Here is a 25,563-nt window from a genome sequence, read left to right on the forward strand (position 1 = left end):
TTTAATAACTAAATTTATATCATTTTAAAAAAAATTATGAAATTCGGTCTTTTTGAATAATAATTAAAACAAAATTCTTGAAATTAATCTGGTCAAGATTTATATTGATTAATCAAGTTAAGAAGAATTGACACATCAGGTTCAAAATGGTTTCAAACCTGAACCAAGCTCCTAATCAACGATCATCAATCCTGATCGATTTTAATAAGCCTCCTCTAGTATCTGAAGAAACTTTTGTTTCCAACAAATTACATATATGCCAGTCATTGTGCAAGTTTGGATTGTTTTTTTGAAGAAAAAAAAATATCTTTTACATCTAATTTTATGAACAACTCTTGGGGTTAAATAATTAAGACTTTTCCATAATAAAAAAAAAAAGAAAAAAAAAAAAGAGGAAAATTTGTTTGAAGTGAAAGTTTCGAGTTACATGAATTAACCATCATGAGATCATGATATTTTCCCCTCACATGTCCTTGACAACCCGTTAAAGTGCACGGGAAGATAATAACATCCTGGGATATATATTGCAGAACATGCTGGTACGTTTAACAAGTTCTCTGAATGAAACAAATTATCCTCCATATCTATTCACTTTCAATAATTAAATTATAATTATATAGATTTTTGAATGTTCAGTTGATGTGCCTTCCGCGCATTGCAAATTTTCGAGTTTTGAAATAGAACTTCACATGGTAGTAGGCTTTCACGTGGTGGACCCGTAATATATAATGTGATATTTTCTGCAAGTCTTCGTCTATTTTTTATTTTTTTTAATTCTCGAGTCTTTGTTAACATTTTATGTCCTGGTCAATAATCATATTGATATGAACGAATGGTTCCTCGAAGATATATCCAGACCAGTTCAAGGCTTACTGCTGTTTTCAGTTTTGCGACCAACAGACTTGAACTCCTGATTTGAAGCTGTTTCATGTGTTAGTACAAACCAACAAGCCATATATTGTTGAGTCCAGCTGTGTGTTATTCATCTTTGCAAACTCGAATATTCTGTTTCTTTTTCCTGCTCCTAATGATCAATGTTTAGCCATGAATGGTATATTTTTAGTCTGTCACTATTTGTTTCTCAACTTCTCTTGATTCTTACTTCTGTTTCTTCCCTGATTTAAAATATTTTGCAGGAATGAAGACGAGGATGAGGGGGGGGGGGGGGTAGAACATGCTGGAGGCATTGTTTGCCAATGAAAAAGGAATTCCGTGGTTTAAAACTTAGCAACTGGCTAGCAGCTTATGCGATCTATCAGTTTTTTTGAGTATTTTTACAGATGAAACTGCATGATTTGAGTGAATCTACCACATCAGAACTGGGATGACAGGGTGCAAGAAAGAGACTCGGTTGCAGCTGTACAGGTACTGTCATATGATTGACATGGGCAAAATAAATAGCCCAACCAGGCCTAAGGAAGAGGAGGAGGGGAAAGAGGAAAGAGAAAGAAGAAGAGCCCATCCAAGGCCCAATATGACAGCCCCAGCCCGACCTGAGAGGCAGAAGAACAAAGAAAAAAGAAGAAGAGGAAGGGAAAGGCCCAATTTAACAACTTGTTGGGCCAAATGGCCTAGCCTTCGTCGAAGATTTGAGAGAACGAAAACAAAACATTTGAGCTTTGAACAAGCTGATATTTTTGGTGCTGTGCAGTCGAGGAAGCAGCAACTGGCCTCTAAAGAAGAGAGTGCGATAAGGTATAACTGAATAGTTCTAACAGTTATGACATAGTTGAACTCGTTTTCCTACAGCCAAACTAACAGCCTGCAATAATCAAATCGTATATAAGTAATTACTTTGGTTTGTTTTCTCTTTTTTATTTGAAGAAAAAAAATCCCTTTTAAAAATAAAAAAATAAAACATTCAAGTCCAAGTTGCCACTTCCTAATGTGTTTTTCTACCTTGTTTTACCGAGAGCTGTTTCTTGGTGAATTAAATTTTTATCTTATCAAACAATAAGATATTATATATTGATTCTTTCTTAACAGTTTTAGGAAAAACATTTAGGAGGGCTAAAGTATAAATGTTCTTTATATTTAGTACTAAAAATCTAATTAGTTAAAGGAGAGGTCTTTTCCCACCTACCTCCACGTCAGTAACATTTATAGTCACCAGATCTTCCCCTTCCATAGTTTCTCGTGCATCTTCTTTCTTTCTTCTAAAATAAACATGTTGTCTCTCTCTCTCGCTCTTTTTCAATTTTCCAGCAGCTGTGGTGAAATATTACTACACTTAACAGTATAATGGGGGCCGCTATTAATTTTACTTTGAGGGTCTAATTAGATAAAAATATTTAGAAGGGGGTTAAAATTCAATATGTTTTTATTTTTAGGACTAAAAATCTAATTTATTGAAGAACAGAGGACTGAAAAATTCTTTCCAGGGCCGTGCAGCTCCCCCGTGTCATGTTCTTATCATCTCCCCCCTATAATTATATTGTCTCTCTCTCTCACTCTGTCCCACCCGCAACTCCATCAAGTTCTCTCTCTCTGGATTGTTGTGCTTTTAGCTTGGAGTTTTCAGTACTTTCAATTGTTTTGTTTTCTGCAGCTACCAGCCAATTCAATGGAAGCTCCATCTGAACTTGTCGGAGGTACAGTACAATACTTGTATATATCCATGATAAATAAGTATTTAGGTGGCTAGATCTCTAATTTATATGTTCATCATTTCTCACATATTTTCCCCGAGCTAGCTACGCTTAACTAGCCTGATTTTGTGCTGATGTTGATGTTTTTGTTTGGTTTCCACGAAACTTAAGAGAAAAAAAAAAGGCAATGTAATCGTCATTCAAACACTTTGGAAAGTTACCCTATTAAAATCAATCAGAGTCGAATATAACTAGAAGGAGATTTGTTATAAGGGTTCTTTTTATTAAAAAAAAAAGGGGGGGGGTATATATAGTTTTGAAAGTAAAGAGAAAAAATGAACAGCAATAATTCATGGTAGTAATGTTTTATGGATATGTACTGTTTTGATCCTTGATTTGCTAGGTTTAGTCGGATCATTAAACATGAAACAAAGTTATGCTTGGTACTGTGTGGTTAAGCATTTTAGCTCCTCGTCACATGAGTTATCAACCCTAATTTATTACCAAAAAAAGAAAAGAAAAGACAATAAACTTTTCCATAAAGAGAATCCACATAGTTTTTAAGGAGGGTACAGATCAGTTTAAGCAACTAATCCTTGATTGGGTGACTATAAGTTTTATAACAGTCCTTTCTTATTTGGAATTATATTAGTCATATGTAGCATATATAATGGATAAATACAAACGGATGGCTAGAGCTTCTTTTCCAGTGAAAATCTTGACAGTACTGGCACCTTCATCTAGAACCCATTAATTAAAATGGTGGTGAATTACCAAATACATCAGTAGGTTAACATGCATACACATTGATTGTAATTGAGCATTGTAAGAGGAAGGATGATCGATTCACCCATATCATATTGATTTGTGACTGTTTTATAGATGTTAATATATGAAGAAAACCAATAATGCTAGGATATTTGAAAAGCTAGCGATCGAACGCATTCTGTTAACATAATTGGCAAGGTTTTTTTTACCTTGTTAGTATATATATGCTTGAACCCTATTGCTATAGTTATTTCGAGCTTTGTTCTCCTAAATTTTAAACATATGAACACAGGTCAAGCTGTCCAACCATCAGCTGCTGAAACTAAGAAAGCAAAGAGACTATGGGTAAGTGATAAGAAATATTGTCATGGAAAGAAGCTAGAAGTGAATGGAGCAGTATGATCCCCTCCATTTTATTTTTTCTCGTTTTAAACTCCATAGATTGTTAATTTATCCTTTTCTCTTTCTATATATATCTACGTGCAGCAAAAGATGGAGGACACTCAGAAACAGTTCAAAAAGCTGAAAGCAAATTATGCTAAGTTGGTGAAAAGCGAAGCCTCCTCCAGTGAAATACTGGATCGCTTGAAAAACGACTTGGAGAAAGCTAGAGAAGCTAAAAGGCTACAGGAGCAAAAAGTTGAACAGCAAAATCTTATGATCAACACGCTTCAGCAACTTGTAAGGCTGCGTTTTCTCTTCCTACATGTATACATAGATATCATTTTGCACGCACTAATAGTTACGTGTGACTTCTTTAACATCCATATGCATACATATAAAGAGAGTGAAAGGACTACATTCTCCTCTCGAAAATGGATGATAGTTTTTGTGTGTAGAGACTGGAGAGAATAATACACATGTTCATGTTGTTCTTGCCATTATTTAATAGCCCCAAATTGATAGTTCTACATGTATAGATATAGATTTTGGATTTTGAAACCAATCACTTGTGTAGTTTTTAAAATTGTAACACATTTTAAGCATCGCATAGGAATAAACTATTACATGATTAAAAAGGACTCACAAAGGGGCTTGATTGCAAAAACAATACATTAAATGACTAAATTGTATTTCTTTCTTAAGAATACGAGTAAAAATTACAAACAAATTAAGACTATTTGTGATGCAAACACAGGGACTGAAATAAAAATTTCAAAACTTATATGGACTAAAAGATTTATGAAAGCCTCGTACATTACTAAACAAATTTTACAATCAAACAAAGTATTAAACTCCAATCCTTACATCACATCAAATACCAAGTAAATAAAATTCTTATTAACTTTAGGTAGTTCCAGTACTGTGAATTTTAATTGTATAAAAGATATTGATGTAGTCTTGGTATATAAAAGTAGTTTGCAAATATCCTAAACATAAAAAAAGGAAACTTTATGCAGTAGGAATGTAAGATCATATGCACATTTTGATCCTCTGCTAATAATGTCAAAACACTTTTAACATAACATTAACTCATTTTTCTTTTCTCTTTATATATAAATCACTATCTGTAACTATGTACATAAATTTTGTAGTTGCAGCTTCCATTTGAAATGACTGAAGGAGAGACAGGGCTACATGTTCATCACCCACCAGTTTATCAGTCTGGCACAGGTATGTCTCCATTTTTCTTTATAATTACTTGCATCCGCATTTCTATTTTTCATGAAGAAATAATTACTGATTATTGTTTTTGTTTTAAAAAAAATATATATATATATATAAAACAATTTAATTGTACAACATTTTAAACGAGGCGATTTTCAAAAATTGTAATAACAATTGTTGGTTTGCTTTTTTTTTTTCAACAAAGAAATAAGAATAACAATTTTTTAATTATTAATGTTTTCAATAACCTGAAAATTAAAACAAAAGACAAACTTAAATGATATCAAATTAACAATCTCTTAGTTTTTATTTTTTGTTGTTTAGAATGTGTACTAACAATGTTTTTTACTATACGCAGGGGAACAATAGTGAGCAGCCCGCCTCAGCTAATGATGATCAATTCCCTTGTGTTCACTCATCAAACTAATGATAAATAAACGGCAGCTTATAAGCAGGCAATAACATTGATGTTTGAGTTAAGAGTGCCGGAATGTACTAAAAGTACTGTTTTTATTTTTCAGAATCATCCATGTGTGTTTTATGAAGATATTGGGGGCAGGTGGTTGGGTACTTGCTTTTTTTTTTTTATAAGAGCATGAATTGTCGATTCCTCTCTTGGATATAAAGGACCTTTGTTGTTTCAATTTCTAACTAGGAAGGTAGAATTTACGTTGTTGTTCTTTGGTTACTTGCATGGTATTGTAGTGTAAGATATTTTTTATAGTGTTTTTAATTTAAAAATATATTAAAATAATTGAATTTTTAGATTTTTGTATTTTTAACATTATTATATCCAAATTATTGAAAAATACTAAAAACTTAATTTGATATTTTTGAGATAAGCGCACTTTTAAAATGTACCTAAAAATAAAAAGCTATAATATTGTTGTTTTGTTTTTAGATGTTTTTTAAAATATTTTAAAAAATATATATTAAATTAATATTTTTTTTAGTTCCTTTTGATTATTTTAATGTTATGATGTTAAAAATAAAATTAAAAACTAAAAAAATAATTTTAATTAATTTCTCAAATGAAAAGCGCTTAAAAGCAACTTGCAACACAAAACAAATATATAGTTTGAGAGAAATTAAATCTTGATGTCCAAGAGTCAATAAAAATGTATTTTTTAAAAAAAAAATGCTATCTACATATGTAATTTAATATAATTTTCAAAATATTTTTTTCTGGTGAATTTTGATTTTGATTTTTTCTTATCTAATCCAACATTAACTTTTATTAAAATCCGGTTGTAAAACCATAGTGCAAGCACCAAGACAACTCCCTTAATAAAATATGACATCCAAGCAAAGAGAAATGTCGTCATAAAATTCAAGCATAAGGCTTGTCTGCGAAACACTAATGTGACCATTGCACTGTAGTGCATGAAATGCAATTGCAATTGTCTCACAAAGCATGTTCCTTTGAATCTCACTTAATTAGCAATTCCAAGAAACTAGACTTGATAATAATATATTTAACCAACCTTGAACTTCAATCCAACAGATCATCAATTTTATTATTTTTCATTAATTAAAATGATGTTGTTTTATCTTTTTAATCCTTTATTTAGTGTTAAATTAGATGAAATCTAAACATTAATCAGGTGACTAGCTAAATTTTAAGTCAATAAAATTTAATTAAATAAATTTATTTTTAGTTCAAATTAAAATCCAATCCATATCATATCTCAAATAGATTTGAACAAATTTAATAATCATCCTAAGAACTTCTGAATTGTTAGAGCATTTATAACTTTTCAACCCGAGACATTAGACTAAAAGCACTCTATTCGAAAAAATAAAAAAAACTTAATTCTCAACCAATCAAATATTAAAAGCTAAAATTGAACAAAACAAAGAATTTCAATTGTAGAAAAAAAATAAAAAAAATAGCAATTAAAATAACGAGCATTAAAATAAAATAAAATAAAATAATTATTTTTTATTGAAGGGTGGAAATGAAAAGAAATTTTTTTTAACAAAAAGACAAAAAAAAATTAATCAAAATAATGAGGATTAAAGTTGAGATAAAAAATAAAAACAATTCTCTTTATTAAATGGTGAAATTGAAAAGAAAAATTAATTTAACAAAAGGACCACAAAATAATTAAAAGAATAAAGATCAAATTAAAAAAAAATAACATATTACAAATTAAGATTAAATGACTAAATTAAAAAACAAATTAAAATTTTTATAAAAAAAAATAAAAATTAAAAGAATAAAAATCAAATTCAACATCTCAAAAAAATCAAAGAACAATTCTGAAATTTTATATGGCCAAACAAGATTTTCAAGAGGACAACATAGAAAAGTGGGAGAAGGAAAAAAAGCCATGTGTCATTTCAATTACATAGCAAAAGTTAGTGTTGTGTTGCTAAGAGGTGCAACATGCACCATTGAAAGGACTTGCGCTTCCTATATGAAAATACACGTGCTAGCTTCTTTTTTTAATATTATTTTTTATTTATTAAAATATCAAAGTGCCTTTTAGTTAACTTAATAATAATATTAAAAATAAGTGAAACACAAAGATGTCCCTAGATGTTAGTTTATAATTTTTTGTTTTTATAAATATTTTAATCACTTTATTGTGTTTTAAAAATATAAAAAAGTTAATTATCTTCAAAAAAATTAATGATAACCAATGAATCTTGATAAATAACCATGTTGCACTTAATAACCTGTCCAATGTTTTTTTATAATAAAAATAACAAAACTGTTATTACACTATTTTAGTTATCGGTGTTTTTTGAAGGGATTTTAACTTTTGCTAATAATTTTATATATTTTGCTACAACTGTTTGAATGATTGGTTGATGTTACCTCCGCATTGCATATTTTGAGTTTTGAAATAAACCTTCTTTGCTATTAACGAGAAATTTATCAGCCACTACATGGTAGTGGGCTTTCACGTGGTGGACCCGTAATATATACTGTGATATTTTCTGCAAGTCTTCGTCAATTTTATTTTTTTTTAATTCTCGAGTCTTTGTTAACATTTTAAGTCTTGGTCAATAATTCATGTTGTTATGAACGAATGGTTCCTCGGAGCCACAAATACCACCAAACCAGCGCAAGTCTTGCTGCTGTTCCCAGTTTTGCGAGCAACAGACCTGAACCCTTGATTTGAAGCTGGTTCATGTGTTCGCACAAAAGAACAAGCTATATATACGTGGTATTCATCATTGCAGACTTGAATATTCTGTATGTTATTCATTTAGCCATGAATGGTATATTTTTAGTCTTTCACCATTTGTTTCTCAACTTCTCTTGATTCTTACTTCTGTTTCTTCCCTGATTTAAAATATTTTGCAGGAATGAAGACGAGAAAAAGAGAGAGAGGTAGAAGATGCTGGAGGCATTGTCAACAATGAAAAAGGAATTCCGCGATTTAAGACTTTGCAACTGGCTAGCAGTTTATGCGATCTATCATCTTGAGCATTTTACAGATGAGACTGCATGATTTGAGTGGATCTACCACATCAGAACTGGGATGACAAGATGCAAGAAAGAGACTACCATTTGCAGCTGGCCAGGCACTACCATGATAGACCAGTCAAAATCAAGTAGCCGAACCAGGCCCAAGAAAAAAGAGGAGGAGGAGAAAGAGAAAGAAAGAGAGCCCAACATGACAGACCCAGCCCAACCGGAGAAGAGGAAGAGAAAGCGAAAAAAATGAGGAAGGGAAAGGCCCAAACTGTCTAGCAGTTGAGCCAGCCCAAGTTAACAACTTGTTTTCCTACAGTTTGGCATGTCACATGGAAAGGCCCAAACCGGCTATGATAAGGTATGTCTAAATAGTCTTAACAGTTATGAGTCTTATGACAAAGTCGAACTAGTTTTCCTACAGCCAAACTAACAGCGTCCATTAATTAAACCGTATATAAGTAATTGCTTTGGTTTTGTTTTCTCTTCTTTCTTGGAAGAAAAAAAATCCCTTTTAAAAATGAAAAAAGCTATTCACATCCAAGTTACCACTTACTAATGTGTTTTTCTACCTTGTTTTACCGAGAGCTATTTCATGGTGGATTAAATTTTTATCTTATCAAACAATAACATAATATCGATTCTTTCTTAACAGTTTTAGGAAAATTCGATAGAAATTAGATTAAGTGATTGAGATTGTATTGTTAATAGTATTTGAAGGTATTTTAAAAGATGTATTTGTCTTGAAAAAATATCAAATTAATATTATTTTTTTGTGTTTTTAAATAAGTTTAATATCTCGAAATTAAAAATAAAACAATTTAATATAATTTTAAATAAAAAATACTTTTAAAAAATAATTTATACAACAATATAAAAAATGCTCCAAAGCAAACAATCGGGTTAAATCTAACTTAAGTTAATGGTGTATTAACGTGTAAAAAGCACTTCATGGTCTGAACCTCATATCTTCGGACGTTTTTCGGACGTCTTCGCCCGGTTTCGTGGGATAGCTTTCTTTCTTCTAAAATAAATATTTTGTCTCTCTTCTCTCTCTCTCTCTTTCTCTCTCTCACTCACTCACTCACTCTTCGCCTCATACACCATTTCATCAGGTCATAAATTCTCTCTCTCTCTCTCTCTCTCTCTCTCACTCACTCACTCTTCGCCTCATACACCATTTCATCAGGTCATAAATTCTCTCTCTCTCTCTCAATATCGCTGTGCCTTTAGTTTCGAGTTTTCAGTACTTGTCCTTATCCAATTGTTTTGTTTCCTGCAGATACCAGGCAATTCGATGGCAGATCAACCTGAACTTGTCGGGGGTACAGTACAATCCTCTATGATAAATAAGTGTTTCGTTGAGTAGATCTCTAATTTAAATTAACATGTTCATCATTTCTCACATATTTTCACTGTGATTTTGTGCTGATGTTGATGTTGTTTTGGCTTGCAAGAAATTTTAAATCTTTTTTCTTTTTTTCAAAAAATAGATGGTCATTTAATCGCCATTCAAACACTCTGGAAAGTTAACCTTTTAAAATCAATTAGAGTCGAATATAACTAAAAGGAGATTTGTTTTAAGGGGTTTTTTTTTTAAAAAAAAAAACAGATATATATAGTTGAAAGTAAGGAGAAAAATGAACAGCAATAATTCATGGCAGTAATGTACTATAGATATATGTTGTGTTTGATCCTTGATTTGCTAAGTTCAGTCGGATCATCAAATTAAACATGTAACGAAGTTATGATTATTACTGTGCGGTTAAGCATTATAGCTCCTAGTCACATGAGTTATCAGCTTTAATTTATTAACAAGAAAAGAAAAGACAATAAGCTTCTACATAATTAAAGAGAATCTACATAGTTTATGTACTGGAGTGTACAGATCAGTTTAAACAACTAATTCTTTATAAGTGAAAGTCTTTTTTTATTATTATTAATGGAAGTGTTCGGATTAATCTTATGGATCAGAAGTTAATGACCATATAAATTTTTAATGGCTCTGAAATTTATGGAACTCAAACTGGTGATATGTAAAAAACAAACTCAAAACCTGACCAATTAAATTATACTTTTCAGGTTACATGATGTAGTATATCTAGACAATACTTATACCTACATCTAGAACCCATTAATATTTAATATGTTCGTGAATTACCAAATATATCAGCAGGTTAACATGCATATACATTGATTGTAATTGAGCATTGTAATAGTAGGATGATTCACCCATATCATATTGATTTGTGACTGTTTTATATATGGATATATTGAAAAGCTAGCGATCGCATTCGGTTAACATATGTGGCAAGGTTTATTTTTCTTTTTCTTGTCAGTATATATATATATATATACTTGAACCCTAGTACCATAATTATTTCGTGCTTTGTTCTCCTGAATTTTAACCGTATGAACACAGGTAATCAGAACGATCAAGCTGCCCAACCATCAGCTGCTAATCAGAACAATCAACTTGTTCAACTATCTGCTGATAAAAATAAAAATAAAAACAAACGGGAAGCTGACAAGAAATATCGTGATGGAAAAAAGGTAGAAGTGAATGAACAGTATGATCCCTCTATATTTTTTTTCCTCTTTTTAAACTCTGCAGATGTAGTTAATTTGTTCTTTTCTCTTTCTATATACATCTACGTGCAGAAAAAGACAGCGGGCATACTGGAACAGAACCAAACGTTGATAGCAGATAAGGCTAAGTTGAAGAGAAAACTTGCCTCCACGAAGGCAAAGTCGAAGAGAAAACTTGCCTCCACGAAGGCAAAGTCGAAGAGAAAACTTGCCTCCACGAAGGCAAAGTTGAAGAGAAAACTTGCCTCCATGAAGGCAAGTCTTGCCTCCACGAAGGCAAGTCTTGCCTCCACGAAGGCAAGTCTGGATCAATCGAAAGAGGACATGGAGCAAACTAGAGAAAGTAATAGGATAGAGAAGCTGAAGGTGGAAACACAAAATAGTAAGATCAACGAGCTTCAACAACAGGTAAGGCTGCGGTTTCTCTTTCTACATCCAAAAGATATCATTTTGCACACCCTGATAGTTACGTGTGATTTCATTAACATTCATGCATACACCTGAAATTATTTCTTATATGCATAGAGAGTGAGTGACATTGTATGGATAGAGAGTGGAAGGACTGCACTCTCCTCTTGAAGATGGATGGTAGTTTTTGTGTGTGGATACTAGAGAGAACAATACACAAATTCATTTTATTTTTATTTAATAGCCCCAAATTAATATTTCTATTTATATAGATATAGTTTTTTAAAAAGCATTATAAGAATAAGCTATCATGTGATTAGAAAGTACTGACAAAGGGGCTTGATTGCAAAAACAATAAATTAAATGACTAAATTCTATTTTTCTAGAAAATACGAGTAAAAATTACAAACAAAGACTATTTGTGATTCTAATACAGGGACTACAGTAAAATTTTCAAAGCTTATATGGACTAAAAAAGATTTATAAAAGCCCCGTGCATTACTGAACAAATTTGCAAGAATGTAAGATCAATATGCACAAAATTCCTATAGAAATAAACAAGAGAGCCAGCATTCTTAATTTATTTTCGATGTCGAGAGAATAAATATATTGCTGCACATAGATTGATCTTCTGCTAATAATGTCAAAAGACTCAAAACACTTTTAACAGCACATAAACTCGTTTTCCTTTTCTCTTTATATATAAATCACTATCTGTAACTGTGTATAAAAATCTTGTAGTTGCAGCTCCCACCTCAATTTAACACTGGAGAGATAGGGCTACCTGTTAATCACCCACCAGCTAATCAGCCTGCAACAACAATGGTGTCAGGAGTCGCAACCAATGATGAGTTATTAGGGCTGCTTCAATTACTCCTCCCTCAAGAAGGGGCACATGTATGTCTCCATTTTTTTATATAATTACTTGCGTCCTGTTTCTATTTTTCATGAAGAAAAAATTACTTATCATTTTTTTTGTTTTAAAAAATATAAAAAAGCAAACAATTGAATTGTTAAATTGTTTAAACGAGGCGATTTTCAAATATTGTAATAACGATTGTTAATTGGTTTTGCTCTTTTTCAAGAAAGAAATAAGAATAACAATTTTTTATTTATGTTTTCAAGAACCTTCGAATTAAAACAAAAGACAGAAACTTAAATGATATCAAACAATCTCTTAATTTTTATTTTTATTGTTTAGAATGTATACTAACAATTATTTTTACTATACACAGGGGTACAATGTTGAGCAGTCTGCCTACATTTATGGTGGTGATCTGCCTGGTAGTCTTGATCACTCGAACAACACTTGTCCACCTGGAACAGGCATTGTATGTCTCCATTTTCTTTATAATTACTTGCATCCCAATTTTTATTTTTCATGAAAAAAAAAATCATTGATTCCCTGCTTGCTATGTTTTTGTTTTGGTTTTATTTAAAAAAATATATATAAAAAAAAGCAAATGATTGAATTGTCGGGTTTTTAAAATAAGGTGATTTTCAAAAAAAAAAATAACAATTGCTGGTTTTGTTTCTTGTTTAACAAACAATCCAGAACATCAAATTTTTATTTATGTTTTCAAAAGCCTGAAAATTAAAACAAAAGACAAACTTAAATGATATCAAACAATATCTTAATTTTTATATTTTAGTGTTTAAAATGTACACTAACAATTATTTTTACTATACACAGGGGTACAATGTTGAGCAGCCTGCCTTCAATTATGGTGGTTATCTATCCGGTAGTCTTGATCACTTGAAGAACACTTATCCACCTGGAACCATAGTTATTAAACCCGGCCCGGAGGTTGACCCGGTCAAGGGGCCGGGTCTCGGGTTTCATGGGTCAACCCGGGTTAACCCGGGTCAACCCGGATTATCCGGGTTGATTAAAAAAAATTAATATTTTATATGAAAAAATCCATGTAAAATATGGGATAAAAAAATTGGTTTAAATATTTCAACTTAAAATGATAACATAGTATATTTTCAAAGTGGGGTTTAAAGCCCTTTCATATATATACTCTATGTTTACATGAAAAAATCATGTTTTTTCAATGTGGGATTTGAAACCCATTAGTATATATACTCTATGTTCCCAAGGAAAAAATCATGTTTTTTCAATGTGGGATAAAAAACCTTTTGGTTTAAAATACTTCAACTTAAAAGGATAACATAGTATCTTTTCAAAGTGGGGTTTAAAGCCCTTTCATATATATACTCTATGTTTACATGAAAAAAAATCATGTTTTTTCAATGTGGGATTTGAAACCCATTGGTATATATACTCTATGTTCCCAAGGAAAAAATCATGTTTTTTCAATGTGGGATAAAAAACCTTTTGGTTTAAATACTTCAACTTAAAAGGATAACATATTATCTTTTCAATGTGGATTTGAAGCCCTTTCATATATATACTCTATGTTTTTTATCCCACATTGAAAAAACATAACTTTTTTTCATGGGAACATAGAGTATATATACCAATGGGTTTCAAATCCCACATTGAAAAAAACATGATTTTTTTCATGTAAACATAGAGTATATATATGAAAGGGCTTTAAACCCCACTTTGAAAAAGATATTATGTTATCCCTTGAAGTTGAAGTATTTAAACCAAAAGGTTTTTTATCCCACATTGAAAAAAACATGATTTTTTTCCTTGGGAACATAGAGTATATATACTAATGGGTTTCAAATCCCACATTGAAAAAACATAATTTTTTTCATGGGAACATAGAGTATATATATGAAAGGGCTTCAAATCCCACATTGAAAAGATACTATGTTATCCCTTTAAGTTGAAGTATTTAAACCAAAAGGTTTTTTATCCCACATTGAAAAAACATGATTTTTTCCTTGGGAACATAGAGTATATATACTAATGGGTTTCAAATCCCACATTGAAAAAACATGATTTTTTCATGTAAACATAGAGTATATATATGAAAGGGCTTTAAACCCCCACTTTGAAAAGATACTATGTTATTATTTTAAGTTGAAATATTTAAACCAATTTTTTTTATCCCATATTTAAAAAAAAAAAAAAAACCCGGGTCTCGTCCGGGTCTCGTCCGGGTCACCCGGGTCCCGGGTCGACCCACCGGGTCGCCCGGGTTTGGCCGGGCTGTTGCCACAGCCGCGTCTTTTATTAACCCGAACCCGGTCCAGCCACCGGGTCGACCGGGTCCCGGGTTGACCCGCCGGGCCGGGCCGGGTTTAATAACTATGCCTGGAACAGGCACTGTATGTCTCCATTTTATTTATAATTACTTGTATCCCATTTTTATTTTTCATGAAAAAAAAATTCACTGATTCCCTGCTTGCTATGTTTTTGTTTTGGTTTTATCTTAAAAAATATAAAAAAGAAAATGATTGAATTGTCGGGTTTTTAAAACAAGGTGCTTTTCAAAAAAAAAAAATTGTTGGTTTCGTTTCTTGTTTAACAAAAAATCCCAAACATCAAATTTTTATTTATGTTTTCATAGGCCTGAAAATTAAAACAAAAGACAAAAACTTAAATGATATCAAACAATTTATTAATTTTTATTTTTTTATTGTTTGAAATATATACTAACAATTATTTTTTATTATACACAGGGGAACAATGTTGATCATCCTGCCTTCACTTATGGTCATGATCTGTCCGGTAGTCTTGATCACTTAAATAACACTTATCCACCTGGAACAGGCATTGTATGTCTCCATTTTCTTGATAATTACTTGCATCCCATTTTTATTTTTCATGAAAAAAAATTCATTGATTCCCTGCTTGCTATGTTTTTGTTTCGGTTTTATCTTAAAAAAAATATAAAAAAGCAAATGATTAAATTGTCGGGTTTTTAAAACAAGGTGATTTTCAAAAAAAAAAAAACAATTGTTGGTTTCGTTTCTTGTTTAACAAAAATTCCCGAACATCAAATTTTTATTTATGTTTTCAAAGGCCTGAAATTTAAAACAAAAGATAAAAACTTAAATAATATCAAACAATATCTTAATTTTTCTAATTTATTGTTTAAAATGTATACTAACAATTATTTTTTACTATACACAGGGGAACAATGTTGAGCAGCCTGCCTTCACTTATGGTCGTGATCTGTCCGGTAGTCTTGATCACTTGAACAACACTTATCCACCTGGAACAGGCACTGTATGTCTCCATTTTCTTTACAATTACTTGCATCCCATTTTTATTTTTCATGAAAAAAAAAAATCACTGATATGTTTTTGTTTTGGTTTTATCTTAAAAAATATAAAAAAGCAAATGATTGAATTGTCCGGTTTTTTAAAACAAGGTGATTTTCAAAAAAAAAAAAAAACAATTGTTGGTTTCGTTTCTTGTTTAACAAAAATTCCCGAACATCAAATTTTTATTTATGTTTTCAAAAGCCTGAAAATTAAAACAAAAGACAAACTTAAATGATATCAAACAATATCTTAATTTTTATATTTTATTGTTTAAAATGTACACTAACAATTATTTTTACTATACATAGGGGAATAATGTTGAGCAGCCTGCCTTCACTTATGGTCGTGATCTGTCTGGTAGTCTTGATCACTTGAACAACACTTATCCACCTGGAACAGGCACTGTATGTCTTCATTTTTTTTATAATTACATGCATCCCATTTTTATTTTTCATGAAAAAAAAAATCACTGATTCCCTGCTTGCTATGTTTTTATTTTGGTTTTATCTTAAAAAATATAAAAAAGCAAATGATTGAATTGTCGGGTTTTTAAAACAAGGTGATTTTTCAAAAAAAAAAAAAAAACACAATTGTTGGTTTCGTTTCTTGTTTAACAAAAAAATCCCAAACATCAAAATTTATATTTCTGTTTTTCAAAGGCCTGAAAATTAAAACAAAAGACAAAACTTAAATGATATCAAACAATTTCTTAATTTTTATTTTTTATTGTTTAAAATGTATATACTAACAATTATTTTTACTATACACGGGGAACAATGTTGAGCAGCCTGCCTTCAATTATGGTGGTTATCTATCCGGTAGTCTTGATCACTTGAACAACACTTATCCACCTGGAACAGGCACTGTATGTCTCCATTTTATTTATAATTACTTGCATCCCATTTTTATTTTTCATGAAAAAAAAATTCACTGATTCCTTGCTTGCTATGTTTTTGTTTTGGTTTTATCTTAAAAAATATAAAAAAGAAAATGATTGAATTGCAGGGTTTTTAAAACAAGGTGATTTTCAAAAAAAAAAAAAAAATTGTTGGTTTTTTTCTTGTTTAACAAAAAATCCCGAACATTCAAATTTTTATTTATGTTTTCAAAGGCGTGAAAATTAAAACAAAAGACAAAAACTTAAAATGATATCAAACAATTTATTAATTTTTATTTTTTTATTGTTTGAAATATATACTAACAATTATTTTTACTATACACAGGGGAAACAATGTTGAGCAGCCTGCCTTCACTTATGGTCGTGATCTGTCCGGTAGTCTTGATCACTTAAACAACACTTATCCACCTGGAATAGGCACTGTATGTCTCCATTTTCTTATAATTACTTGCATCCCATTTTTATTTTTCATGAAAAAAAAATTCATTGATTTCCCTGCTTGCTATGTTTTTGTTTCGGTTTTATCTTTAAAAATATAAAAAAGCAAATGATTGAATTGTCCGGTTTTTAAAACAAGGTGATTTTCAAAAAAAAAAAAATTGTTGGTTTCGTTTCTTGTTTTAACAAAAAATCCCGAACAATCAAATTTTTATTTATGTTTTCAAAGACCTGAAAATTTAAAACAAAAGATAAAAAACTTAAATAATATCAAACAATATCTTAATTTTTATAATTTATTGTTTAAAATGTATACTAACAATTATTTTTACTATACACAGGGGAACAATGTTGAGCAGCCTGCCTTCACTTATGGTCGTGATCTGTCCGGTAGTCTTGGTCACTTGAACAATACTTATCCACCTGGAACAGGCACTGTATGTTTCCATTTTCTTTATAATTACTTGGCATCCCATTTTTATTTTTATGAAGAAAAAAAAAACACGGATTCTCCCTGCTTGCTTATGTTTTTTTGTTTTGGTTTTATCTTTAAAAAATATCAAAAAGCAAAATGATTGAATTGTCCGGTTTTTTAAAACAAGGTGATTTTCAAAAAAAAAAAAAAAACAATTGTTGGTTTCGTTTCTTGTTTAACAAAAATTTTCCCGAACATCAAATTTTTATTTATGTTTTTCAAAAGCCTGGAAATTAAAACAAAAGACAAACTTAAATGATATCAAACAATATTCTTAATTTTTATATTTTATTGTTTAAAATGTACACTAACAATTATTTTTTTACTATACATAGTGGGAATAATGTTGAGCAGCCTGCCTTCACTTATGGTCGTGATCTGTCCGGTAGTCTTGATCACTTGAACAACACTTATCCACCTGGAACAGGCACTGTATGTCTCCATTTTTTTTTTATAATTACATGCATCCCATTTTTATTTTTCATGAAAAAAAAAATTCACTGATTCCCTACTTGCTATGTTTTTGTTTTGGTTTTATCTTAAAAAATATAAAAAAGCAAATGATTGAATTGTCGGGGTTTTAAAACAAGGTGATTTTCAGAAGAAAAAAAATAACACAATTGTTGGTTTCGTTTCTTGTTTAACAAAAAAATCCCAAACATCAAATTTATATTTATGTTTTCAAAGGCCTGAAAATTAAAACAAAAGACAAAAACTTAAATGATATCAAACAATTTCTTAATTTTTATTTTTTATTGTTTAAAATGTATACTAACAATTATTTTTACTATACACAGGGGAACAATGTTGAGCAGCCTGCCTTCAATTATGGTGGTTATCTATCCAGTAGTCTTGATCACTTGAACAACACTTATCCATCTGGAACAGGCACTGTATGTCTCCATTTTATTTATAATTACTTGCATCCCATTTTATTTTTCATGAAAAAAAATTCACTGATTCCTTACTTGCTATGTTTTTGTTTTGGTTTTATCTTAAAAAAATATAAAAAAAGAAAATGATTGAATTGTCGGGTTTTTAAAACAAGGTGCTTTTCAAAAAAAAAAAATTGTTGGTTTCGTTTCTTGTTTAACAAAAAATCCCAAACATCAAATTTTTTATTTATGTTTTCAAAGGCCTGAAAATTAAAATAAAAGATAAAAACTTAAATGATATCAAACAACCTCTTAATTTTTATTTTATGTTATTTAGAATGTGGACTAACAATTTTATTTTTTACTATACACAGGGGGACAATAGGGAGCTGCCCGCACGCCTCAACTAATGATGACCAGTTCCCTGCTGTTCAAATATTATATATATTATTTTATATGTCTACGCGGTGTGTGTTTGTATTTCAAGTTAGAAAAAACATAATTGTTTTTTTTTTCTTAAACCTCACTTTTCACCGCATAGACAAGCTGAGAAACGTGGTTCCAAACTGCTGGTGAATCGTCGGACTTATCCATCAAGGGATTCGTGGAATTTCTGTGGATTGTGTTGGGGGAAATCTAGGTGTGTTTGGTATTGCGTTATCTTTTGTGGTTGTGGTTTGAAAAAAGTTGTTTTATAAAAAGTACTTTTAGTTGAGGTTGGTTTGAAAAAATAGGTGTTTGGTTAAAACTGTGGTTAAAATTTGAGGTCGAAGAAAAAGTAGTTTAATGTGTTTGATTAAAAAAAAATACTTTTCAAATTGAGGTTATAAAATAATTAAAATATATATATATATATATATATATATATATATATTAATATTAATGATTTTTAATTTAAATATTATAAATTTAACTATTGTTATTACATCATGAAATAAATAATATTGATATTAAATATTTTTTATTATTCTAATTACACTATGTGCAATGTCATCACATACGAAATATATCAACAAGGACTATATTTTTCATGGTTTTGCTTAAGCGTGCAACAACAAAAAACTGAATCTTTTATTTACGTCATCAAGTGATCTCCTTTTAATTTTTTTGAATAGAATACAATTAAAATAAAAAACTAAAATTTTTTTAACTGGGCTGGACCCGGCAATAACATAATTGGAATTGCGATTTAAAATTTCACAAATGCTACGTCATTATAATTTTTTAAAAAACAAAAAAAAATTTAAAACTCATTTTCATGGTTTTTTTTTTTAAAAAAAAAAACATCTGGAAACGTGAACAGTACGCAAGTGGAGCATGGCTCCACTGTTGACGTTATTGTCAGCATGACTCAGAACATGCGGTCCAGCCACCAAAAATTAATGGGTCCTACCACAGGGGAACAATAGGGAGCTGCCCGCACGCCTCAGCTAATGATGACTAGTTTCCCTGCTGTTCAATATATATATATATATTATTTTTATGTCTTACGCGGTGTGCTGTATTTCAAAGTTAAAAAAAAACATAAAATTGTTTTTTTTTTTTTTCTTAAACCTCACTTTTCACCGCATAGACAAGCTGAGAAACGTGGTTCCAAACTGCTGGTGAATCGTCGGACTTATTCCATCAAGGGATTAGTGGAATTTCTGTGGATTGTGTTGGGGGAAATCTACTAAAGCTAGGCATATAAATAGACTCCTTTCCTGCTTCTAAGGGAGAGCAAGAAACAAAATTAAATGATTTTTTTTTTTATCTGATGAACAATTATTATTATTATTATAGCATGAACTGTCAATTCCTTCCCTTGGATATAAAGGACTTGTTGGTTTCAATTTCTAACTAGGAATTTAGAATTCACGTTGTTGTTTATTTGATATACTTGTCTAATATTATGGCGTAAGATATTTTTTAGTAGTTTTTTTATTTAAAAATATATTTAAAATAATTATTATTTTTTTTTATTATCACCACAACAAAATTATTGAAAAAACATTAAAAAAATTAATTTAATATTTTTCAAAGCAAATATATTTTTAAAAAGTATCTAAAACAAAAAAATTAAAGCACTATTGTTGTGTGAAACGAGGCTAAGTATAAGGTTAGGATTAATGTTGTTTTTTGCTTTTAGGTGTCTTTCAAGATTTTTGTTTCTTTTTAAAAAATATTAAATTGATATTTTTTTAGTTTTTTTTATTATTTTAATGCATAATGTTATAAAATTAAAATTAAAATAACTAAAATATATTTTTTTAAATAAAAAAATACTTAAAAACACATGTAACACAATGACAAATACATGGTTTGAGAGAAATTTAATCTTGATGTCCAAGAATAATAAAAATGTTTTTCTTTTAAATGCTATCTAGAAATGTAATTTTAATATGATTTTCAAAATAGTTTTTTTTAATGGTTTTTGAATAATTTGATTTTGATTTTTTCTTATCAAATCCGACATCAAGCTTTATTAAAATCTGGTTGCAAAACCATAGTGCAAGCACCACGACAACTCCCTTGATAAAATAAGATATCCAAGCAAAGAGGAATGTCGTCATGAAATTCAAGCATAAGACTTACTCTGGGAAGCTGGCTACGCCAGGATGCAAGTAGACCATAAATTGAGAAACACTAATGTGACCATTGCACTGCAGTGAATCAAATGCAATTGCATTTGTCTCACAAAGCATGTTCCTTTGAATTTCACTTCGCAGATCCAAGCAACTAGACTTGATAATAATATATTTAACCAACCTTGAATTTTAATGCAGCTCAAAGTCATCTTTGATCAATTCAGTCCGAGTTCGATCTAAAACAATATCTAAATCATCTGATCAAATTTATGTATCAACAAGGTAATTATTTTTTATTAAAATGATATTATTTTATTTAAAAAAAAAATTATCTGATGTTGACTTGTTCAAGTCTAAACATAATTTAGTTAAAAAAATAACAATTGTTGGTTTTGTTTCTTGTTTAACAAAAAATCCCGAACATCAAATTTTTATTTATGTTTTCAAAAGCCTGAAAATTAAAACAAAAGACATAAACTTAAATGATATCAAACAATCTCTTAATTTTTATTTTTTATTATTCAGAATGTGGACTAACAATTTTATTTTTTACTATACACAGGGGAACAATAGTGAGCCGCCCGCGCGCCTCAGCTAATGATGATCAGTTCTCTTATGTTCACTATATATATATAATTTTGATTGTTTATTTACGCGGTGTGCTGTGTTTCCAGAGTGTATTTGATATTATGTTAACTTAATTATGGTTTGAAAAATTGGTTTGAATAAAATATAAGTTTGATGAAAATTATGGTTGAAGTTGTTTTCTAGTAAAAAGAATATTGTCAAATTTATAATTAAAATTAATGTTTAACAATAAAATAACTAAAAAGGACATGTAGTAATTTCTTATTTTACAATTATATTTATATGCATTTGATTATTAATACATTGTAAAAACAGTCATGTAAATTACAATATTTATTTTATTATCCCATTAAATTTATTATAGTTTCATCAAAAACATAATTTATATATAAAGAAATATGTATTTTACTATAATGTACTTATTAATTATTACTTAACTACAAAAACAATAGCAATTAAATTCATATACCTTTTTTATTCTATTTTATCATTTAGTAATTTGTTTTTTTTTTTTGTTGGTGTCAAGATGCAGGCTTGTTCAAATACAAACACTCCAAGCTTTTAAAGACAGTTTATAGCTTTTTTATCCATATTGTTATTTCTTTAACTAAGAAAAATTTTATATGTTGTTTTGGTCTGTGTCCTTTCAACAATAAAAAAGAAGCAGGTAAAAATAAAAGGCACAAGAAGAGTGGTTCGTTGAAAATATATAAAAATTGCTTCACCAAAAGCTAACATCAAACATTATTTAATTGGTGGATCCCATAAACAAAACCACGGTTTGTTTTTATAATCAAATATCATACAATTAAGGTTAGACAAAAATGCAAGAGTCACCGTAAAAATTAAACCTGTTTGTCTACGCGATGTGCTGTGTTTCAAGTTAAAAAAAACATAATTGTTTTTTGTTTTGCTTAAACCAAACTTTTCACCGCATAGACAAGCTGAGAAACGTGATTCCGAACTGCTGCTCGAGTCGTCGGATTTATCCACCGAGGGATTCGTGGAATTCTGTGGATTGTGTTGGGGAGAAATCTACTAAGAGTCCGTTTGTCTACGCGGCTGCGGCTGCGGCTGCGTTTTATTTAAAACACAGTCCGCAGCCGTTTGGTAATTAAGAAAAGTGATTTACTGTATATGGGACCCACATGAATTTTGCGTTTGAAACGCTGAAACGAAAAAGCAACGAAAACATGCTTTTCGTTCTCTGCGGCTAATAAAAAACAAGGAACAGTGCAATTCATTGCACTGTTCACAAGTGAATTGCACTGTTCACGTGAACAATGCAATTCACTTGCACTGTACGCAGGTTTTTTTTTTTTTTTTAAATGTGTTAATTGTATTATATTTAAAAAAAAAAAAAAAAAAAACTAGTTTGCAGAATTAAATTCGTTCGCGACGTGAATAATATTTTTTTTCTCGAAATTTTTTCTTGAAAAACTAGTATAGAGTGAATTAAATTCACTCGCACAGTAATATCAATTTTTGTAGTTTTTATCGAATGAATTTTGTACGTAATGAAATTATAAAATAGTTTAATAAAATAATAAAAATATTTTATATAAAGTATTATTTTTTTCATGATATAATAGGAGTAATTAATTTTACAATATTTAAATTTAAAACCATCAATATTAATATATATATTTTTTAATTATTTTATAACCTCAATTTGAAAAGCATTTTTTAAAACCAAACACATTAAACTACTTTTTCTTCAACCTCAATTTCAACCACAGTTTTAACCAAAACACTCATTTTTTCAAATCAACCTCAACTAAAAGTACTTTTTATATAAAACAACTTTTTTCAAACCACAACCACAACAGCTACCGCAATGTCAAACACACTTTAAAGCTAGTCAAATAAATAGACTCATTTCCTGCTTGTAAAGGAGAGCAAGAAACAAAATTAAATGATTGTTTTTTTATTGATGAACAATTATTATTATTATTATTATTATAGCATGAATTGACAATTCCTCCCTTGGATATAAAGGACCTTTGTTGGTTCAATTTCTAGGAATTTAGAATTTCAGTTGTTGTTCATTGATTACTTGTCTATAAGATGTTTTTTAGTAATTTTTTTTGTTTAAAAACATATTAAAATGATTATTATTTTTATTTTAAATATCACAATTATAAAATTATTGAAAAACATTAAAAAAATTAATTTAATATTTTTCAAAGCAAACATATTTTTAAAAAGTATCTAAAAAACAAAAAATTACAGTACTGTTATTGTGAAACGAGGCTAAGTACAAGGTTGGGATTAAGGTTGTTTTTTTGCTTTTAGGTGTTTTTTCAAAATTTTGTTTATTTTAAAAAATATTAAATTGATATTTTTTTAGTATTTATTATTATTATTTTAATATGATAATGTTAAAAATAAAATAAAATAACTAAAAATATATTTTAAATATATTTTTTAAATGAAAAACACCTGCGACACAATGACAAATATATAGTTTAAGACAAATTTAATCTTGATGTCCAAGAATCAATAAAAATGTATTTTTAAAAAAATGTTATCTATATATGTAATTAAATATAATTTTTCAAATAGTTTTTTTTCCTGGTGTGTGAATAATTTGATTTTGATTTTGATTTTTTCTTATCGAATCCGACATTAACCATTATTAAAATCCGGTTGCAAAATCATAGTGCGAGCACCACGACAGCTCCCTTGATAAAATATGGCATCCAAGCAAAGAGGAATGTCGTCATAAAATTCAAAGCATAAGGCTTGTCTGCGAAACACTAATATTAAATAGATATTTTTTAGTATTTTTTTATTATTTTAATATGATGATATTAAAAATAAAATAAAATAAATTAAAAAATATATTTTAATATATTTTTAAATGAAAAATACTTAAAAACACCTGCAACACAATGACAAATACATAGTTTGAGAGAAATTTAATCTTGATGTCCAAGAATCAATAAAAATGTATTTAAAAAAAAATGTTGTCTATATATTTAATTTAATATAATTTTTCAAAAATAGTTTTTTTCTTGGTGTGTGAATAATTTGATTTTGATTTTTTCTTATCGAATCCGACATTAACCTTTATTAAAATCCGGTTGCAAAACCATAGTGCAAGCACCGCGACAATTCCCTTGATAAAATATGATATCCAGGCAAAGAGGAATGTCGTGATAAAATTCAAGCATAAGACTTACTCTGGAAAGCTTGCTTCGCCAGGATGCGAGTTGATCATAAATTGAGAAACACTAATGTGACCATTGCACTGCAATGAATCAAATGCAATTGCATTTGTCTCACAAAGCATGTTCCTTTGAATCTCACTTGGCATATCCAAGCAACTAGACTTTATAATAGTATATTTAACCAACCTTGAAATTCAATTAACCTCAAAGTCATATTTGATCAGCTTAGTTCGAGTTTAATGAAATAAAATATCTGAATCATCTGGGTAATCTACAAGGTAATTATTATTTTATTAAAATAATGTTGTTTCATCATTTAAAAAATTTATATAATATTGACTTTATCAAGTCTAAACATGATTTAAACAATTCAATCAGATCATTAGCTAAAACTTTAAGCCAATTAGATTTAATTATACAAATTTATTTATTTTTGTTCAAATTAAAATCCAATCCATATCATATATCTTAAATAAGTTTAATAACCATTCTAAAAACCTTTGCCAGAACATCTATAACATGCCATGAATGATAAAAGAATTCCCCTAGAATCAATAAAAGAACTACAATGATCCCAACCCACTAGAACATAGCTAATCCCTCCACTCTTGGTTTGCTGACCTTTTGCTCATCAACATTGTACTTAAATACCTTTGCAAAGGAGTCTGCCATTTAACGATCCGCTGGTAAATTGTATATTTAATAGTATATTTAACCAACCTTGAACTTCAATCCAACTCAAAATCATATTTTGATTGAACTTGGTCCAGGTTTATAAAAAAAAAAGTGTCTGAAATCATCAAGTCAATCCAATCCATGTATCATTAATTTAATTATTTTTCATTAAAATGATGATGTTTCATCCTCTAAAACATTTTTTCTAGTGTTAAATTCAATCAAGTCTAAACATGATTTAGATAATTAATCGGGTGAGTAGTTAAATTTTCAAGTTGTTTTAGTTAAATAAATTTAA

General features: G+C 29.4%; 2 protein-coding genes and 1 long non-coding RNA gene across 8 annotated transcripts in view; all 3 read left to right on the forward strand.

Annotated features, from left to right (window-relative positions):
• Positions 1–1,200: 1,200 nt before the first annotated feature.
• LOC118062582 (uncharacterized) overlaps positions 1,201–25,563 on the forward strand; it is a 30,315-nt gene continuing 5,952 nt past the window's right edge. The window contains exons 1-6 of one of the 4 annotated variants that reach the window (XM_073404334.1): positions 1,677–1,695; positions 2,549–2,591; positions 3,649–3,701; positions 3,843–4,037; positions 4,892–4,970; positions 5,323–5,644. In XM_073404334.1, coding sequence (XP_073260435.1) covers positions 2,564–2,591; positions 3,649–3,701; positions 3,843–4,037; positions 4,892–4,970; positions 5,323–5,333 — 366 coding nt within the window. In that variant the 5' untranslated portion in view covers positions 1,677–1,695; positions 2,549–2,563 and the 3' untranslated portion in view covers positions 5,334–5,644. Of the gene's footprint in view, positions 1,696–2,413; positions 2,592–3,648; positions 3,702–3,842; positions 4,038–4,891; positions 4,971–5,322; positions 5,645–25,563 lie in introns of those variants that run through there. The other 3 variants (XR_012167841.1, XM_035076384.2, XM_073404335.1) reach the window with 3 other exon arrangements.
• On the forward strand, positions 7,962–13,489 carry LOC140954217 (uncharacterized). Of its 3 annotated transcripts, none has more exons than XM_073404371.1 (8): positions 7,962–8,195; positions 8,281–8,752; positions 9,674–9,716; positions 10,814–10,944; positions 11,053–11,388; positions 12,130–12,285; positions 12,624–12,719; positions 13,082–13,489. In XM_073404371.1, the coding sequence occupies exons 2-8, from the start codon at positions 8,717–8,719 to the stop codon at positions 13,289–13,291; spliced, it is 1,008 nt and encodes a 335-aa protein (XP_073260472.1). In that variant the 5' UTR covers positions 7,962–8,195; positions 8,281–8,716; the 3' UTR covers positions 13,292–13,489. The 3 variants fall into 3 exon arrangements, with proteins under 3 accessions (XP_073260472.1, XP_073260471.1, XP_073260473.1); XM_073404370.1 differs by having other exon boundaries at positions 7,962–8,169; XM_073404372.1 differs by having other exon boundaries at positions 7,962–8,140.
• Positions 14,988–21,453, forward strand: LOC140954509 (uncharacterized). The gene is made up of 4 exons (XR_012167847.1): positions 14,988–15,084; positions 15,443–15,538; positions 15,885–15,980; positions 21,392–21,453. It is a non-coding gene; the product is annotated as an uncharacterized lncRNA (long non-coding RNA).

The sequence above is a fragment of the Populus alba genome, chromosome 14 (genome assembly GCF_005239225.2).
Source record: "Populus alba chromosome 14, ASM523922v2, whole genome shotgun sequence".
Classification (NCBI taxonomy): domain Eukaryota; kingdom Viridiplantae; phylum Streptophyta; class Magnoliopsida; order Malpighiales; family Salicaceae; genus Populus; species Populus alba.